The sequence below is a fragment of the Ambystoma mexicanum genome, chromosome 6q, assembly GCF_040938575.1.
Source record: "Ambystoma mexicanum isolate Mex_15411 chromosome 6q, UKY_AmexF1_1, whole genome shotgun sequence".
NCBI classification, from domain to species: domain Eukaryota; kingdom Metazoa; phylum Chordata; class Amphibia; order Caudata; family Ambystomatidae; genus Ambystoma; species Ambystoma mexicanum.
Genome location: NC_090937.1, coordinates 610,186,408 through 610,207,539, shown reverse-complemented (window position 1 = coordinate 610,207,539; position 21,132 = coordinate 610,186,408). Strand labels below are relative to the sequence as shown.

At 47.2% G+C, this 21,132-nt stretch overlaps 1 protein-coding gene across 6 annotated transcripts in view; it reads left to right on the top strand.

Moving 5' to 3' along the window:
- Window positions 1–21,132, top strand: part of ABHD18 (abhydrolase domain containing 18) — a 1,329,419-nt gene that overhangs the window by 1,060,361 nt on the left and 247,926 nt on the right. For all 6 annotated transcript variants that reach the window (XR_011282243.1, XM_069631098.1, XM_069631095.1 and 3 more), the window contains one exon: window positions 16,725–17,106. Coding sequence is in view for 5 of the 6 variants with exons in the window: in XM_069631098.1 (XP_069487199.1) it covers window positions 16,725–17,106 (382 nt within the window). In the remaining variant the exon portion in view is untranslated. The remainder of the gene's footprint in view (window positions 1–16,724; window positions 17,107–21,132) is intronic.

Below are 21,132 nucleotides of genomic sequence, written 5' to 3'. Positions count from 1 at the left end.
AGATGGTGCACAAGTTTCAGCTTGCCCAGAGTCTTCCAGCGTTCGAGTTCTTGAGATTGCTCAAGCTCCAGTGGTCTCAGTCCTCGGCAGGTTGTCGGACCCTGTTCAGGTGCCGTCTTCAGTTGGCCAGAACCTTCTGTGGTGGGCCGTCGAAGACAATCTGATGAAGGGGGCTCCATTTTGGCTACCCTGGCCGGAGGTGGCGATCGTGACGGACGCATCCCTCACGGGATGGGGAGCTCATGCCAACGAGTTGACAGTCAGCGGTCGTTGGTCTCCGTCGGAGTCCAGACTCCATATCAATCTGTTGGAGCTGAGGGCCGTCAGGCTAGCCCTGAAGGCTTTTCTGCTGACTGTGCGAGGGAGGAATGTCCTGATCCTTACGGACAACACGGTGGCCATGCACTACCTCAACAAAAAGGGGAGGGCAGGGTCATTTCCTCTGTGCAGGGAGGCGATGCAGCTCTGGTTCTGGGCAATCCAGCAGGAAGTGTCGATCTCGGCAGTTCAGCCGCCCGGAGATGAAAACGAGATGGCAGACGCTCTGAGCAGGCAGAGCGCGATCTCTCACGAGTGGGAGTTGGCTCAGGAGATTCTCCTGGAGATCTTCGCCCTTTCGGGGACCCCTCAAGTGGATCTCTTCGCCTCCAGTGTCAACCGGAAGTGCGAGAGGGTCTGCTTGCGGGAATTTCCTCCAAAAGGAGCCTTAGGAGACTTGTTCGTGGTGGAGTGGTCATTCCCACTGCTGTACGCATTTCCTCCAGTCCCCGTCATCCTGCAAGTACTGCGGAGGTTACCGAGGTTCGGTTCCTGGATGATCCTCATTGCTCCGGCGTGGGCCCGTAGGACGTGGTACCCGGACCTTCTCGACTTGTCCATCTGCCCTCCACATCGTCTTCCCTACCGAGACGATCTTCTCTCACGGGAGAATGGGTCAGGTTCTCCATCGAGAGGTCAGATCCCTCAACCTTCACGCTTGGTTTCTGAAAGGTTGAGGTATAAGGATTGGGACCTCTCTGACGACGTGATGGAGGTGTTGCTCTCGGCCAGACGGCCAGCAACAAAGTCCCTATACCGTTGGCGTAAGTTCTGCGACTGGTGGAGGGATAAGAATGTGGATCCTTTTGCATGTGACATTCCCATGGTTCTGTCTTTTTTGCTTTCTTTGGCCCACAGGGGCTTGCAAGTGGGTACCGTTAAAGGTTACCTGGCGGCGCTGTCCATATTTAAGCGCTCGTCTGAAGAGTGTTCCTATTTTAAAATCCCTTTAATTTCTCAGTTTCTGAAAGGGCTCACTAATGTGTTCCCTCCGTCACCCTAGCAGGTGCCCGGTTGGGATTTGAACCTTGTTCTCAAGTTTCTGATGGGTACTCCATTTGAGCCTTTGCATTCATGCCCTTTGAGACTGTTAACTCTTAAAACTGTATTTTTGGTTGCGGTCACTTCCTCTCGCAGAGTGAGTGAGTTACAGGCACTTTCAGTTAAGCCACCCTTCACGGTGTTTCATAAGGACAGGGTTGTCCTTGGAGTTCGTCCTTCCTTTCTTCCGAAGGTGGTGTCGGAATTTCATTTAGGCCAGAAGGTTATTCTGCCGGCGTTTTATCCTCCTCCACATCCTGGTAAGGAAGAGGAGAGGCTCCATAGGCTTGATCCTAGGAGAGCGTTAAGCTTTTATATTTCACGCATGTCCCGGGTCAGAGTGGATGATCAACTCTTCATTGGTTACGCTGGAAAGCGTTTGGGACAGGCTGTGACGGAATTTGTCTCGCTGGATTATTCTAGCTATTTCTGATTGTTAACGCTTGGCGGGTAAGGGCCCACCGGTCGGCTTGCGGGTCCATTCTACCAGGGGTATGGCTGCCTCTGCTGCCCTACAGAGGGGTGTTCCTATTCGTAACATCTGTGATGCAGCCACCTGGGCTTCGGTACATACTTTCTGCAATTTGATTGGGCATTCGAAATTTCTGTTTGCTAAATTCTTTTCCCACCTCCTTGCATTGGTACTGCTTTGGGAGTCTGTCATAGATCTGGAATACGTCGGAGGACCCAATCCCCTCGAAGAACAAGTTACTCTCTTACCTGGTAATGTTTTTTCGATGGGATGGTCCGACGATGTATTCCATATCGCTCTCTCCCTGCCTTCCCCGCTACAGAATTTCTCATGCGATTGCAGCTTAAGTTTCTGCAAGGCTTTGTGTGTCAGACTGGCAGAAGACTGGTGCCTCACGTTCTGGGGAAAAAACTACAACTGAGGCTACGGGCGTCTTGCGTCTTACTTATAACATCCAGTGACGTCGGCCGTCGGAGGAGGTCCTCGAGGGTGGTGTATCGACGTCATCGACGCAGGACGCAGACGCCGAAGATTTTCCGAAGAAGCACAGCTGTGGTGATTATATGGCATAAATATGGAATACGTCGTCGGACCATCCCATCGAAAGAACGTTACCAGGTAAGAGTAACCTGTTCATCTCACCTACATAGTGGGCACAGCCGCAATTATCATAATGGTTATCCTTCCTACATTTCTATGTCTCTTCTGATACACTTGAATGCACAATTCTACAAAAGGCACTGAGATCTTTACGATTTGGTATTGTTTGGGTAATAAGCGGCCCAGATTTAAATGGGAAGTGATCAACCATACTCACGTGGGACATTGGCCACACTTGACCTGCATGTGTATTACTGATTGGCTCAAGGCCAGTTTGCCATGTGCTTGAACTGGAGCAAAATAGTGTACACCCGAGTAATCTTGCAGCATCAACGACTGGCCCATAATGTTTTGGGCATCATCTGGGTGCGGTGGTGCGATTTGTCGTGAGACGCATTTGATCGCACAAGTTAGATTTGTTAAGTATGCCTTGAATTCTTCCCCCAGAATTGTCACAGCACTATGGGCACCTGATGCCTGCCTCACAGGGGAAATGGGCGTCTTCATGTGTCTGCCACTTACTATCTCATGGGGTGAGAGGTGATGGTCTGTGCTGGCTGAGTGTGCAAGTTGAACAGGGCCAGGGGCCGGCAGTGTACCCAGTTCTTTTTTAGGGTGTTGCACAACTTAGAGAGCCTATTCTTGAGGAGGCTGTTTATTTGTTCCATAACACCATTTGTTTGGGGGTGATTAAAGGAGCACATGCAGTGTTTAATGCCTAATAGTGCTGTGATTTCCTTAAAGAGTTCATTGACAAAGTGAGTGCCGTTGTCTGATCTCAGAATGTCACAAGCCCCCCCCCCCCCCAGGGCAATACCTCACGTACAAGGAATTTTGCTGCACACTTAGCGTCTGGGTGGGCACATAGACCGGCCTCGACCCATCCCAAGAACAGGCACACCACCACAATGAGATATCGAACTCTGTTGCATCTCTCACCCATGTCCGCATATTCAATATAGAGCTCGCGGAATGGCCCAATGTGGCGGGGCAGGGTGCCTCGCAATGTTCATTGTGTCATCCCTGTACTGAACACTTGACAGATGGTGCATTGCACGACCATCATTGAGAGGTGTTCCTGGAGATTAGGTATAAACCATTCTTCCTGTATGTCTGCTGCAATGTGTTGTTTGGATCTGTGAGAGGGGTAGTGCAACTGCTCAAAAGCTGTGCGAAATAGTTCCATGGGCATCACTACCTTCCAAGTACATTGTTGCTTCCATAAGGGGTCAGTTGGAGACTGCACGCACCCACGTTTGAGGCAAATTTCTCTTTCTTCCTGAGGTGCCCTACACTGAAATTCTATTATCTGTGTTATGGGCAAGACTGTGTACGGATCTGTCTGATCCCGTAGGGACAGCTGTGATGACATACTCAGCTGGTGTGGGCACGGGGACATATGCTGCTGCCTTTGCTGCCACATCAGCGGCTGCATTTCCAATACAGGATTTTGCCAGTGTTATTTGTGTGGGCTGCGCATTTGACGACCGCCACTACAGATGGTTCTGCAAGGGCGGAAATCAGGGTATTAAGTAGTGTGGAATGTTGCACTGGTGATCCGTCTGCCCATCTAAAACCCCTCCTTCTCCAGCGTGAAAGAACTGCATGCACCGTTGTGGTGACGTAGGCAGAGTCTGAATAAATTGTGGCATAACACCCCTTTGACACCCGAAGTGCTTCAATGAGGGCTATGAATTTTGCTGCTTTGCAGAGTAATGCATTGGCAATCTCTTTATTACTAGTGTCTCGTAGTCCCCTGCTTCTAGGCACACCACTGCCGCCCCAGCATGTCTTTGCCCTGTGTCCTGGTGATTGCCGCTAACCCATCAACAAAAAGTACCTCGCCCTCCTCCATAGGGCTGTCTGTGGCTTTGGGGACATCCACTCGTAGGAGTCATGCTGCTTCAAGTCTTCGTCTGTGCACGGTCACGTCAGGAACGTGGCAGGGTTCACTGTTTTACACCTTACAACATGGATATGTGGGCTTGAGAGAATAATCTTGTATGCTGATGCCCGCTGGATGGCAAGAGTGGACTTGGATTGTTCTAGGATAGCAAATACTGAGTATTCCACATACAAAATCACTGAGCACCCCATCACAATTGTTGTACTCTTCTTGATTGCAAAGGCAGTTGCAGCGAGAGCTTTATTCACATGCGAATTGACCCTCCATCATTGAGTCAAGTGTACCGCTGTAGTAGGCCAGGGGCTTGTGGCCCATTGTGCTCTTCTGCGTTAGTACTGCTGTCATAAGTGTGAGAATATTTAAAACTCCTGCGTGTAGTCTGGGATGGCAAGAACAGGGGCTGTTGAAATCACTTTCTTTAGATCATTGAAACTCTGAATCATGTTTGCAGTCCACTGTATTTTACTGTTTTCTTTTAGTGCTTCCTTGAGGCCCCGTAAGAGTGGCCTCTTGTATGCTGCATACTCCAGAATCCAAGCCCTGTAATAGTTACACAGCCCCACGAATGCTGGCATGTCCTTTACAGTAACTGGCCTGACCTGGCATTCTTTTGCCGTTGCAGAAATGAGCTGCCTTAGATACAGCACTTCATGTTGACAATATTGGAGCTTGGCCTTGTCGATTTTATATCCCTTGCGGGCCAGCAGTTGTAATAGGACATTGGAGTCTCTGCAACAGTTCTGTTTGCTGTTGCACACCAAAAAAACGTCTACATACTGAATCACTGTGCTGGGTACTTGAATGTTGCAGTCTTCGTGCAGTGTCCTGTTAAATATGCTGGGACTCTCGCAGTTCCGTTGGGGCAAATGAGTATGTTCAAAGCGCTTTTCACCATGTGTAAATGCTGTGAGGTACTGTGAATCTGGGTGCAAGGGTACTGAGAAAAAGGCATTCTTTAAATCAATCACTTTAAACTGGGTCGCTTCCTTCGGGGTACTGCACAAAATGGATGCCGGGTTTGGGACGAGAGGAAATTCTTTCTGTCTCGGGAGGATAGCTCAGGGGCAACACGATTCAAAGCAAGACGATGCGGAGCAACACAGGTTCGATCTGTGTCCGCGCTTAGAAACCTCTGGGTATTAAGCACGTTATAATCAATTATAACCAATTATAAATTATAATTAAATTACTATGTAATTGAGGGGGCATAGATCCTGGATCATCCTACAACTGCCCATGATGCCTTTTTAAGGGTTATATGGTCGTATTGCATGGCAAGGTAGAGGGTACTATGATCCCTTGGTGTAGTAAAGATTCAACCGGGCTAACACTGCGCCGCCCTTTAGTGGGTGATAGCTAATAGAGAGTGAAATGCCACATGCAGCACATTCATTGCCTACAGATAACAGTCAACCCTTGCAAACATGCCCCTACTACAGGTTAAAAGTTTCACTGAAAACGCGCTAGCCACAATTCCCCAAACCTCAAGCCCTCCCACCCCCATATCTCTCATGCACTGGTTGACATGGTACAGAGTGCGTCATCCACTTCAGGGTTAATATTTCGAACGAATGCCTTCTGTCATGATGCCTACCTCCAAGGAGCCAGGTCCGACCCAGCAACCCCAGAGGCAGGCATCATTTCCCCCAGGGGAGTGCCAGCGGGCCCAAGCTGGGGCCCTTTGGACTCAGTCCTGGCGCCTTAGCCGCCAGGCTCATGTTGGACCTCTGTCCTGGCGCCTTAGGCGCCAGGCTCATAAAGCTAGACATGTGTTCAAGTGTTTTAATGTGCACTTACCTGATGCAGACCAGGCTGCCACATCCAGGCCCTCTTGAGGCCTGAATAGGAACTACTTTACCTGTGGGACTACTTTCCACCCGGGTGTGGTCGGGGAAGGATACATACCTGATTGGAGGAAGGATACACACTTGGAACTTCTTCCAAAGCTATTTAAACCACACCCGATCAGCAACTCACGCTTCGCGTTGTTCTGCTCCTCGCAGCTGGACGCTCACTGTGTCAGCTCCTGCATCTGGACTTCAGCCACGCCTGTCAGTATCCTGGGTCACCTGCAAAGGGAGACAAGAGACCTACCAGCTAATCTGCACCACGGAGACATCACCGACGATCCTGAAAGGGAAGACATCATTTTTAAAAGCATTTCGTTACGATCGCTGCAGCGCTGCATTTCACTCACCTTTCCTGGGTTCCTCCATCTTCAGCAGCGATCATCCGGATACACAGCCACTTCCCAGAGCCTAGAGAAAAAGACAAGAATAAGAGGTGAGAGAAGGAAGGGAATAGGAAAAGCTCAGTTTCCTTCTAAGACTTACCTGTTGGGTCATTCCCATTTCATTTCGGGTCTTGCTGCTTCCAAGCAGGACCCCGGCCCCTATGGGGAAAAAAGACAGACATTAGATGAGCGAATGCAAAAACATGACCTGAGCGCTCATCTAGGACTTACCAGATCTTTACTGGAACTGCACATTTCACTTCGGGTCGGCCCCATATCTCCGGCATTCCGAACCCCGGCCCCTATGGGGAAAAGACATCAACATCAGCGCTTTGTTGCAAGAAGTCTCCAAAGGAATCTTCATTCATCACCTGAAAAAAGACAATGAACATTATTATTTAAAGCTTGAACTTTTGAACTTGCAACAGAACTTTTACAGCGCCTTACCAGTATAATAAAGTTTACCTGAACTCCCATCCAACCTCAATCCAGTGAAGTAACTGGGTTCAACGCGCCCCTGCGTCAGAAGCAGGATGGAGAGCTCGTCCTTTCAGACCCTAAGGTGAGACTTCACGGGGAATCGTCGAATGCCAAATGGTCGAATTTTTTTTTTTTTTTTTTTTTTTTTACCCATTTTTTGGTTTTTTTTGGGGGGGTCCCCCCCCAACCCCCTTTTTTTTCTTTTTTCTTTTTTTTCCCCACACGAAAACCCACAAAACACATATATATAAAAAAAAAAAAAATTCGACCATTTGGCATTCGACCAAATTCAGTCGACCAATTGTCTGTCGACCAAATCACTGTCGACCATTTGACTGGACACCGGTTGGAAGAGAGTGGGAGGCTTGAGCATAACTCAGTCAGTAGGTAATACTCCCTGTTCACGCACAGGGGAATATTCCTGCGAGCCGGAGAAGCCAGAGTAGAGGGCCCTTCCTGTCCATCTTCAGTGTCCTCCGCTTCACCATTGAAGAAGCATCAGCACTCGAAGCCAGACCTGCGCCTCCGAGGGAATCAGGTGAGCGTTACAGAACGCGAAGCCTACCCACAATTTCCCACCCGGGCGCTATGGAGACTTCCGAGACTGACCAGCTGGCCCAGCTTTTGGGGAATTACGGGCAGAGGTGCACTCAGCCCGCCAGGAGACTAACGCTCTCAAAAGAGAACTGATCTTATCTAAGGAAAGAACTGATGACCTAGCCAAAAGGTTATTACAGGCCCAGGCAGGGCACACTCCTTTACCTAATTCCGGAGACATTTCCACATCAATGGGTTTGAGTAACCCGGTACAAATTGATCTACCTGGACACATGACTTTGGCCCCGCCTGAACGTTTTGCGGGGGATCCCAAGAAATATGCCGTCTTTATGAACCAATGTCGTTTACACTTTCTATGCAGACCCGGAGCCTTCCCTAACGACCAGACCAAGGTAGCCTTTATACTATCTTACCTCAGTGGCAGTGCTGCCGATTGGTCTATTCCATTGGTAAATCAGGATGATCCCATTCTCCAGAATTTTCAGGGCTTCCAGGCCAGCATGGAAAGATTGTTTGCTCGACACTCTCAAGGACAAGCCCTTGATAACTGCTATCCTTACGACAAGGTAATCAGGATCTTCTGTCCTACATAGCCACCTTTAACAGACTGGTTGTGGAAACTGGATGGCCAGAAAGCAAAAGGATCACATTGTTTCATCGAGGCCTGCGCGGAGAGCTTAAGGATGTTCTAGCTCAGATAGTAAACCCACCCCAGGTCTGTGCAGACTACATTGACTTGGTGGTTCAACTTGATCACAGACTTCAAAACAGAAAAGCAGATCGGTTGAAGTATGAAAACCGAGCACCGATCAAAACCCACGCTACCTCCAAGAGTACCGACGTATCTGAACCTATGCAAATCGGTGGTGTTAAAGGACCATTAACGCAGAAAGAACGAGAGAGAAGGCGGCAAATGCAACTTTCTGTATTGCGGGACTTCCGGTCACTTTCTTCGAAATTGTCCAGTTAAACCACTTAAGAAGGTGGTTGGAGCTACTGATAATGAATTAGAGACACCTGATTCGGGAAACGACCTAGCCCGGCAAGCGTAGGGGTCCGCTTGCCGAGCTTGAAAACTAACTCTTTGACCTCGCATTTCGTCATGCCAATGGTGCTCGTGGACCCAAAACAGCCTCAGCAGTTGCATGCTATAAAAGCATACATCGACAGTGGAGCTATTGGAAATTACATAGACCGTGAATTGGCTTCCAGGATTAAGCTTCCTCTCCGCCCAAAAGTAACCCAAGATGTCATTACTACAGTAGATGGAACCGAAATAGCCTCAGGGCCAGTAACGCATTCCACTGTTGAAGTGACACTGGTGGGTCAGGATGGACATCGGGAAGCAATCGTGTTTGATGTTATCAAGGCCCCACAATTTCAAGTAATTCTTGGAATTCCTTGGTTAGAAACACATAATCCCAGAATTGACTGGCGAGCAAAGAAGATAAGTTTTCCTGATTGTGAACCAACTTGTTATCCAAGAAATCCAGCTATGGGTCTAGCCACAGCAACTTCCACCCCTGTACATCTACCGTCAGAATACCAAGAATTCCAAGACGTTTTTCAGAAAGAACAGGCTAACACGTTACCTCCCCATCGGTTTTATGATTGCCAGATCGATCTGGTACCCAATGCTCAACTACCTTGTAGTAGGATTTATGCTCTTACGGAACCTGAGAACCTGCATTTGCGTCAGTATTTAGATCAGTACCTAGCCAATGGTTTTATTCGTCCGTCCAAGTCTCCTGTCTCTTCAGCTCTGTTCTTCGTGCCAAAAAAAGAAGGCGACCTTAGAACGTGTATAGACTATCGCGCCCTAAATCAAATAACGATTAAGAATAGTTATCCTCTGCCCTTGATCCCTGAGCTTATCGACCAGGTGAAAGACGCTTGTGTGTACACCGAGTTAGATCTCCGAGGAGCTTATCACCTGGTGCGCATAAAAGAAGGCGATGAATGGAAGACTGCATTCCGCACCAAATTTGGGCTCTTCGAATATCAGGTGATGCCCTTCGGTTTGTGCAATGCACCTGCCGCCTTTCAGTACTTTATGAATGATGTTCTTCGGGAACTTATCGATGTCTGTGTCATTGTTTACATTGACGACATCCTGGTGTACTCTTCTTCAGAATCTGATCACAGAAAACATGTTAGGGCAGTTCTTGAGAAACTGCGCCAGCACAGACTATTTGCAAAACTCGAAAAATGCGTTTTTCATACCACAGAGGTTGAGTTTCTCGGATTCATCCTGACACCTCAAGGAGTCCGAATGGACTCGCGAAAGGTGGACGCCATCCTCAAATGGCCATCTCCAAGCTCGGTGAAGGGAGTTCAGAGCATGCTCGGCTTTGCCAATTTCTATCGAAGATTCATCCCGGAATTTTCCCGAACAGTCCAACCTATCACCGCTCTCCTACAGAAAAACAAACGCTTCGAATGGACTCTTGAGGCCGAACAAGCCTTCCAGGACCTGAAAACCAAATTCACCTCTGCACCTGTATTGAAGCACCCGCACCCAGATCTCCCGTACATAGTGGAAACCGATGCTTCCAGTTCGGCCATGGGAGCTGTCCTGTCGCAAAGAGACCCAAAAACTAACCAACTACACCCAGTGGCCTTTTGGTCCAGAAAATTTTCTCCTCCTGAAATCAACTATGCAATTACTGATATAGAGTTACTGGCCATCAAATCTGCTTTCAAGGCTTGGCGTCACTACCTTCTCGGGGCAAGACACACCATCACCGTAATTACGGACCACAGAAACTTACAGTATTTAAAGACGGCCAAAGCTCAATCTTCACGACAACTCCGATGGGCTATATTCTTTGCAGAATTTGATTTTGTAATTACCTATCGCCCTGGCTGCAAGAATGGAAAAGCAGACGCCTTATCCCGGATTGGCATGGAAGAACCTAATTCGAGCTTAGAACCTGTGCCCATCATACCTGAGCAAAGAATCTTAGGCTTAACTTCATTGCAATCTATTGAGGATATCCAAACGCAAGTAAAACAACTTCTAGACTCTTCAACCTTACTGGAATGGAGTCAAAAGGGTCCTCATTACACCGTTAAGGATGACTTACCCTACTTCCAGGAGCGGTTGTTTCTGCCAAGTAAAGAATTGCAAGAACTTGTTATTGCCCATCATCATGAATCTTTAATGGAAGGACACCCTGGTATCGCTAAAACGGAGGAAAAAAATCAAACGCCACTTCTGGTGGCCTTCTTGGAGAAAAGACATAAAGTCTTTTGTTTTTTCTTGTGGAATTTGCGCCCAAAACAAGGCTCAAAAGAAAAGGCCAGCCGGCCTACTTCAACCCTTGGATATTCCACCGGCACCATGGCACACCCTGTCAATGGACTTTATAACAGATCTGCCTCCTTGTGCTGGTTACAACACAATCCTTGTAATTGTGAACCTATTCTCCAAAATGGCCCACTTTATCCCTTTAAAGGGTTTGCCTTCAGCTTCCACCTTGGCCAAGGAATTCCTGGAGAATATAGTTCGCATACATGGTTTCCCTTCCATATTAGTCTCGGATCGTGGAAGTCAATTTATCTCCCATTTTTGGAAGAGGTGTTGCCAACTAGCACAAATAGATGTGCGGTTATCCACCAGCCACCACCCCCAGACCGACGGACAAACCGAGAGAACCAATCAGACTCTCGAGCAATATCTTCGGTGCATGTTACACCAATCCGAGTTAAATTGGAAATACATCCTTTGGATCGCAGAATATGCATACAACAATTCAGTGCATTCTTGAACCAGACAAACTCCTTTTTATACTTTGTATGGTCACCATCCTCGGACCTCTGACCTAGATCCACCTCTGACCCTGGAAATGCCCGCAGTAAATCATCTGCATTCCACAATAATCCGAGCCTTCAAAGAAGCTGCAACTCATTTACAGCAAGCCAAGAAAAAGTATAAAGAAAACGCTGATTTGCACCGAAGTAAGACTCCTCCTTACCAAGTAGGAGACCAGGTATGGCTAGCAACGAAACATTTACCCCTCAAGGGCCCGCGAACCTTCAATCCCAGATTCATAGGACCTTATCCCATCAAGGCTATAATCAATCCCGTGGCCTTTAAACTGGATTTACCGTCCAACATACGTTTTCATCAAGTTTTTCATGCATCACTTTTGAAGCCAGTGCAACCAGGGACCCGACTGTCCAAGCCTCCAGACCCAGTTCAAATTGAAGGGGAATTAGAATTCGAAGTTAAAGACATTTTAGACTCCAAGGTGGTAAAGTCGAAACTCTTCTATCTTGTTGACTGGAAGGGATATGGACCTCAGGAGAGATCGTGGGAGCCTAGTAACCATGTCCACGCACCTCGATTAGTACAAAGGTTTCACCGGAGATTTTCGAACAAGCCCAAACCCCCGGAGGGAAGAACCTTGGGAGGGGCCTTGAGGGGGGGGTACTGTCATGATGCCTACCTCCAAGGAGCCAGGTCCGACCCAGCAACCCCAGAGGCAGGCATCATTTCCCCCAGGGGAGTGCCAGCGGGCCCAAGCTGGGGCCCTTTGGACTCAGTCCTGGCGCCTTAGGCGCCAGGCTCATGTTGGACCTCTGTCCTGGCGCCTTAGGCGCCAGGCTCATAAAGCTAGACATGTGTTCAAGTGTTTTATTGTGCACTTACCTGATGCAGACCATGCTGCCACATCCAGGCCCTCTTGAGGCCTGAATAAGAACTACTTTACCTGTGGGACTACTTTCCACCTGGGTGTGGTCGGGGAAGGATACATACCTGATTGGAGGAAGGATACACACTTGGAACTTCTTCCAAAGCTATTTAAACCACACCCGATCAGCAACTCACGCTTCGCGTTGTTCTGCTCCTCGCAGCTGGACGCTCACCGTGTCAGCTCCTGCATCTGGACTTCAGCCACGCCTGTCAGCATCCTGGGTCACCTGCAAAGGGAGACAAGAGACCTACCAGCTAATCTGCACCACGGAGACATCACCGACGATCCTGAAAGGGAAGACATCATTTTTAAAAGCATTTCGTTACGATCGCTGCAGCGCTGCATTTCACTCACCTTTCCTGGGTTCCTCCATCTTCAGCAGCGATCATCCGGATACACAGCCACTTCCCAGAGCCTAGAGAAAAAGACAAGAATAAGAGGTGAGAGAAGGAAGGGAATAGGAAAAGCTCAGTTTCCTTCTAAGACTTACCTGTTGGGTCATTCCCATTTCATTTCGCGTCTTGCTGCTTCCAAGCAGGACCCCGGCCCCTATGGGGAAAAAAGACAAAGACATTAGATGAGCGAATGCAAAAACATTACCTGAGCGCTCATCATGGACTTACCAGATCTTTACTGGAACTGCACGTTTCACTTCGGGTCGGCGCCATATCTCCGGCATTCCGAACCCCGGCCCCTATGGGGAAAAGACATCAACATCAGCGCTTTGTTGCAAGAAGTCTCCAAAGGAATCTTCATTCATCACCTGAAAAAAGACAATGAACATTATTATTTAAAGCTTGAACTTTTGAACTTGCAACAGAACTTTTACAGCGCCTTACCAGTATAATAAAGTTTACCTGAACTCCCATCCAACCTCAATCCAGTGAAGTAACTGGGTTCAACGCGCCCCTGCGTCAGAAGCAGGATGGAGAGCTCGTCCTTTCAGACCCTAAGGTGAGACTTCACGGGGAATCGTCGAAGGGTATTGTGGAGGGTTGGAAGAGAGTGGGAGGCTTGAGCATAACTCAGTCAGTAGGTAATACTCCCTTTTCACGCACAGGGGAATATTCCTGCGAGCCGGAGAAGCCAGAGTAGAGGGCCCTTCCTGTCCATCTTCAGTGTCCTCCGCTTCACCATTGAAGAAGCATCAGCACTCGAAGCCAGACCTGCGCCTCCGTGGGAATCAGGTGAGCGTTACACCTTCATTCATGAGAATAGGACTTTACCTGAACACAGTGCTGATCAAAAGGAACAATGAACTTTGGAGCCAGCTGGATGACGATTAATGGTCCCATGTTTGTAAGATTACCAGCAACATCTCCTTCAGTAAATGACTTAATTAATTCACAAAAGATACATCAGTAGGCTATACTAGGCTCCACTTCACACTAACAAATTTGACCAAACGAGGGGCGTGGCACCAACATGGTGTGTCTGCTATAGCCTCCCGAGAGGCACTTCTCTAATGTTCATTGACCCCTGGACGTGGCCTTCAGCAATATAGCAGAATTAGCAGTGTGAAGCAGCCAATGGCGTAGTTTGGGGAGTAAGCGTTCTGCCACCCCACAAAGCTCGGATGCCTGGAATGCCTCTGTACCCCAGATCAGGGGAGCCTCACTTTGGACAGTGAGTCCTTATCAGCATCCGGGAAAATCCGCCTGCAGTGAAGAGGTGAGTGGTCGGACTCTCACCTGGCGATGGCTAAGTCACTGTGTAAGCTGAAGCAGGGGGACATTAAGACTATGCTGACCTTGCTGGAACCCAAAGAGACGCATGTGTGAACAGCTGACGTACAGGTCCATGCGCCGGAGACTGCAGGAGATCGCGAGGACAGTCTGGCCAGCAAAGCCGACCTGATGCTGATGTTGGCAGAACTTGAGCAGGAAATTCAGAGCTCAGGAGACCGGTACTCAAAATCTATAGCAGAACTGAATGACAATGTACGGTCGGGGGAAAGACGATTAGATGACCTGGAGACAGCGCATTGTGACCACGAACAGGGGCAAGTGGAAGTGGAGGACCAAGTTGAACAAATCTGGATCCGTCAGGAAGATATGGAGTACCGCTCCAGACGCAACAACGTCTGCTTTCGGGGGATCCCCCTCCGGGTGAAGGACCAGGAGCTGGAGGAGTACGTATGTAAGCTCTTCTGCCACCTGCTGGACTTGGAGAGTAAGGAGGAACTTATTCTGGACAGAACACCTAGAGTATACTCCTCTGCCCCGGTATGGTGCAATCTGCTCCCCGACGTGCTGACACAGGTCCACTTCTTTAAGCAGAAGGAGTGGGTTCTGGCAGCCGTGAGAGCGGAAGGCTGCCCGACTTTCTGCAAAGCTGACCTTCAGCTGTCCCAGGAAATAGCCCCCAGGACCCTCACCAGACTGCACCGTGTCTTCAGCCCTCTCATGGCTCGGCTGCAAGAGCAAGGGGTAAAGATAAATGGAGGTTTCCATGTAAATTTGAATACAGTGGCCGGAAACTTGTGATAGGATCTGAGAGGGAGGCGGAGGAGTTCCTTAAGCAGACGGAGGACGGTAGGTGGAGCCCTACAACCGGTGATAGTCACCCTACTCAAGACGAACCGGACGAAGGGCTGTTTGCATACTCTGGATGTGTAGAGAAAGGCATTCCAGGCAACAGGAATGTGTTGAGTGAATGTGTAGAATGTTTATGCATGAGACTTGAGAGAGGAGAGCCTGGGTGGTGGGAGCCAGGGAGTCTTTATGGAGTCTCTATGGCGCTTACATAAGATCTTACAGATGTAACTTAATAAAGGAACTTCATGTCAACTAACCTGATCTCACGAGCATTCTTCAATATGACAAAAATACACTTTGGGTTCTTAAAGTTAATAAGGGCTAGAAAGTGAAGGGGAAGACAGAGTGCCTAACAATTAGCATGATTAGTAGGTGGGTGGAACCATGTAGTACTTCTTGACTTTGTGGTGGATAAATATGTATGCTGCCATTCCTTTAATGCTTTCTATGCCTTGCATGTAAAGCTATGCTTCACATGTGTTGCCCTATTGAATTCTGATGCCCTGTCCCAAACCAGCCTTACCTATGTTGTTGTGCGCATGACCCAACCGAACGTGCACCTGATAGGCTGTGAGAAGCAGCTCGCTTCATAGATTATCTGCGTACGTATTTCCACTTTGGCTCAGACAAGCGTGATGTTGGACATCTCCCCGCCCAGCGAGACCGCTCCAGCGTATAGAATTAGAAACATTAGGTGGACCAGGCATGGCCTGAGCTCATGAGAACCGTAGTATGACCAGAATCTACTGACTTGCTCAAAATGTATCTAAGTGTGCTCCATGCTGGAACGCTCCCTCACGTAGACGTGAGAAGGTAGTAGTTTGTACACCGTATTATTAGAAGCATGTAGAACAGGTGGAGATACCCTGATACATTGTATTCTGTGTCCATTAAAAGTTGTTGGCATACCCTTTCAGTAGAAGATCATGTTATGTGGACTTATTAAGGCCATGTAAGCAAGGGAAGGTCGGTTTCTGTACATTGTTTGGTCGGATCACTTGGCTCACAATGTATTTGGGTCATCCGGTTCTGTTGATCTCTGTATGGTGCTTTGCCAACTGCTAATAAAGACACTTACCAAACTTCTGTGAGATTAGATTATTTGCTGGGTGGTGAATTTGTCCACAAATTCTTCAACATGATCTCTGAGATCTGTCATTGTCTACCATCTTCCCTTAACTGCTCTTATCAAGTTCACACTTCACGCCGTCATTTTCTGAAGAGCTATATGCATTCTGTTGACTGAAGTAAGTTAGTTACTATTGCACATAAAATGAGCTGTTCAAAGACATTTTTATTTCCTCGATCCTCTTAAAGGTGACATTTCATGTTTTACCGATAAGTGAAAACTGCCATTGCATAAACGTTTGTGTAAACCATTCCCATATATCCTGTAATCACATGACGTTGTATGGTGTGCAGTCATAAAATCAGAAAAAAATGTCAAGTCAAAAAAATCAAAAACATAATGACGAAAAAAATAAAGTCGAATGATTTTTTTAATTTATATTTATTTTTTGGCTCTCGCATGTAAAAAAAAGGTAAAAATAAAAATAAAGTGGGGTCAGGGGGGACCCCCCCATTTCGAATAAAAAAAGTAATCAAAAACGTAATAAAAAAGAAATGTGACTTTTTTTTCGACATTTATTTTTTAGATTTTTTTTTTTTTGTTTTCGATTTTATGACTATAAACCACGTTGTATATAAGTGATCTTTATTACCAACTCTACAACAAGGCATGACATTTCGGGCCGAACAATGCTCCAACTTGCTCCAACAATGGGATGGCTTATATTATGTTGCTGTACACAGCCCTGGCAAAGAGACTGAACATGTTACTTTTTATTAATAAAAACAGTGTAATTTGTTGTTTGTTCAGACAGATTCCTTCAAAATGGGACAAGAATTTGTTAAGAACTCCCCAGGGAGTGTGGACAGCCTGACTCACATGAAACTCCGCACAGGAGTGTTGAATCTCGATACCACAAGCAAAGCTTGGCCTGCAGATTCATTTCAATCCTTCAGTGCCAGCAAAACTTCAAGTGCCTCCTCGGACCGTTTTTTCTCTCAGGATACCACCAAACCTTCTGGCATTAGTCAAACCTTTTCAGCAAATAGCAGCAGCAACACGTTCTTTGTGAAAGGCGCAGAGAAGGAGCATACAAAAAGGGAAGAATGGAGAAGGGATACCCTGCAGAGAGAATCACTGTTGTTCATGAAAGGAGTCATGGATGAATGCACCCACGTAGCCAATTTCTCAGGTATGTCATGCATCAAGTGAGTATTTTGGCTGGTGTTGAATGTTTAATTAAAAGGATTCGGATGCAAATAAATTGTTTTTCTATATCTGGATCCGCATTTTGCAGAAACTGTTATTTCCCCATTCTATAGTAACACATAGGGCCTCATTATAACCAATGCCGGTCGGTAACAACGATGCTGGTAAGCTTACCAGCACTGTTACCGGACCAGCACAGTACGACTATGCGAGCTGGTGCAGTCCCGTCTGCCAGGGTCAGACCTGACAGGCAGAATGGCACCCGCCCGCAGAGTTTCACCGAAGCACCAGCACCTTTATTAACGGTGCCAGTGATTCCGTGGTCCCCATTCCCATTGAGTCCTATGGGACTCAGTGGAAATGGGGAATTACATTTACCGGCGCCTGACTTCCCGAAATGCCTGGGTTGTAATCACCCAGTGTTTCCGGCAAGACAGGCGCCGATAAAATTCGCAAATCCAGCGGCAACCTACGCTTACCGCCGGACTTGTAATGAGGCCCATAATGTTACCATAGGGTTTCCAAGCAGTAATTTGAAACCCTATTTTAACATTGTGTGTTCTGTTTTGTCCACAGTTTTGTAACTAAGTTCAACAGAGCAGGAATATCAAGGGATTAGATTTTTCTTGCTTGAACTCGCAATCTGGATGCATATAATTGTGTGTCCTGGATTTTCTACTTTGCCATTTATAAACAGGGTCAGCCTCTTTGTCCCCTCGACCTAGCTAGGCAGCACACCACTGATACCCAGCTATAGGAACATCATTTGGGGCAGAGTTAGATATGGTTGGAGGGCCTAATAGGTTACCAAAAAAAAAACTAATCCAAAAAGCAAAGCCATCCCTGAGTTGTTTTGTGGTCGCTAGATAATAGCTGGGAGTTATGATGATTGAGATGTACCTCTGTCAAATGTAAAACACATATCAAAGGTGACCTCCATATAGGTTATGGCTGCAAGGTTATGCTATAAAGGAAGTACGATGTGGAAGACGTGTCCATGTCAACTAAGGGTTATTGAATGTATTGTATTACTTCTGATATTTATTTGTATGATTTACTCCTCCTGTCAGAATCGCTCACATGCCTGTTGCATGTGTTACCACCCCAATCTCCTTGGCAAGGGATCTGGTGTATGCCATAGGGTGGCAACGGTGTGGGCTTGTTCAGTAAAAAATCGAAACTGATGACGCTAATGGGATTATGGATGCGCTTTGAAACACAATTTCTAATGGATTGTGTCCTACATATTCCTCATTTTTTGATATCCTTCCAGCTTCAACTGCTTTGGAAAAATGTTCTTGACAGAGGGTGCTGTGTGCTGCCTCGTTGAATCGATGTCCCTCGAGGGTCTTCGGTCGACTGTCAACATCATTATCAGTATGAGTAGCGCACACAGCTTCACTTCAATTTTTCTGATATTCGCTTCGAAGGATTACGGCGCGCTTCGGTTCTTCATTGAACTTCCTCACGCATTTTCTAATATGAAAACGTCTTTACCGTCGGCCTCATCAACGCCTACGACGAGCTTCAAGAAATGCCACGACTGTGGATAGAAATTTCAATCACCGACCCCCACCACATATGCCTGTGGTGTCTCGAAACTGAACTTAGTATTTCTGAGTTTAACTCCTGTCAGGCGATGACCGACAAGGCTCTAATGGAGCGTAAAGGTAAATTGGTGGTGGGTAGGCTGCTTTCAAAGTCTACTTCAAATATTCCCAAAAAGAGAAAGTCCGATGTCGATTGATTCTCCTCAGGAAAAAATCTAAAAGATCTTGATCGAGAAGTCGATTGTGTCATTCTTCTTCTTCCAAGAAGGTCAAGGAATGGCGCCACAGGTCACTGTCAACCTCTAGCGATTCCTCGTCCGTGGTAATCAAATGTCCAACCAAGTCGGACTCCCCAGCAAAATGGGTTGCATTTTGAAAGGAAATGTTAAAAATCTTTGAGAAGGTGGCCCAACCCCCTTGAAAGAGAAGCAGAAGGACCATGCCCCTGTCGATCTGCATGAAGAGGGCAAACGAAGGTTGAAGGCAAAATCCTATGAATCTTCAAGTCTGAGGCATAAACCGGAATTACATTGAGAACTAAATATCCATCTACGAGAAATCTTCAAGGGCTTCGACAAACCAAGAGTCCAGTCCTTCGAAGGTCCCTTCTCGGAAGCACAAGAAGTCGACAACACTTCAACGGTATCATCAAAGCCATCAGAGCCGTCGACGCCAGTGTCGAAGTTGACTCCGACAAATTTGAAGTCTACACCAACTTTGAAGTCGCTGTCGATGATTTCTTCGAAGTTGTCGAAGCCCTCAATAGCACAAGATAAGTTTGTTTTAAACCCTTACCAAAAAAAGGTTTTTGAAAAATCTTTAACTGCATTTTATGAAGATAGCGAGCCCTCCGATGACAATACACCACCGTTTGGCTTACAATTTGGTACCTCAGATGTGCCAGATGAATTAATTTCTGAAGAGTCTAAAATAAAAGACTTGTATGAAAACTTGCAGAAAGCAAGTGGCATAGATAATTCTCCAGAATTGGAATTTGGGAAGCCAGATCCTTCTCACCATCCTGACTCTTCATACAGGCAAGTGATGAGCAAGGTGGTTGAATTTATGGGTTGGAGTAGGCCTACACCATCATTTGAGCAGGATGATCTAACGGATATACTGAATCAATGTCCCCACACAGATCCACGTTTACCTTTTTCATATTGCCCTCCAAAAAAGGATCACGTCTAATTGGGAAACACCAGAAACTGCAACTGCAGTAAATATAAATGTCTAAAAAAGAAAATAGGCAATCCAGCAGTGACCCAGAATATTTGGCCAAACACCCGACACCGGAGAGTTTGGTGTTTCAGGCAGCCACGTCCACGAAGCAGTCTGCATACCCTTCTATCCCTCCTGATAGGGATGACAAGCAAGAGGATGCTTCGGCTCGAAAAATATTTACTGCTGGACGTATGGGAAGTCAAATTTTAACTTATGTTTTGACTATATCACAAAAAAAGGAAATCAGCCAACACTACTTGTACCTTGTCAACATGTATGTTTACCCTGTGGGATTGTGCAGTTATGGTGGCTGACCACATCCCGGAAGGAGAAGAAAGAGACGGCTTCCTGGCGATCATCAAGGATGGTAATGAGGCAATGTGTGAATGCCTCCAGTCAGGTCTCGATACTGCAGATAGAATTAGCAGATCCATAGCAACTAGTACCATGCTGTATAGGTTTGCGTGGTTGAGGAAGTCCGGATTTGCACTGGATGTACAAGCTAGACTCCTCAATATGCCTTTGACGGCTGAAGGCTGTTTGGCAGCAAAGCTGATGGAAGTCTGGAAAAGCTGCAGACCTCGAAAGCGGCAGCTAAATCTTAGTGCTACCGTTAGATAGCCTCAACATTCCTACCCCAGTGCACCATCTTGGAGGAGTAAGTCCTTTTGAATCTACTCCGCAGTTGGAAGAGGGAGAGGGCAGGCCAGTGATAGAGGTCAACGAAGATTCCCTCATAGTGGACGAGGGAGAGGTACTAAACCAGTCCAAAAAGCGGCAGCTTTGCCCTCAGCCACTACTTCAGCCACCTCAAAACCACTCGTAGGCCTTAGCCCACATGACCCGAGTGGGAGACAGACTTTCTCAGCATCTGCAGGAATAACGGGGCATTACTTCAGATACTTGGGCCCTGGAAACGGTAGTCCATTTCTAAAATGGCCTCCAGATCATCCACCAGAGAACAGCTCTTTCAAAATTCCAGATCTGCTCCTTGTGCAGGACATTTTATCCTGCTAGAGAAAGGTGCACTAGGACTGGTACCTGCGGCAGAGAAACAAGTGTTGGTACTCCCCGTGCTTACCTGGTCGATTGGCTGATCAGGGCATATTTACCCAAACAAGCCCTGGAACATCTCAGCCTAACCTGCCACTCTCTCCACAGACTGGGCTTCTCCTTCAATTACAAGATGTCCCATATGACATCATCACAAAGACTCCAATTTGTAAGAGCGATAC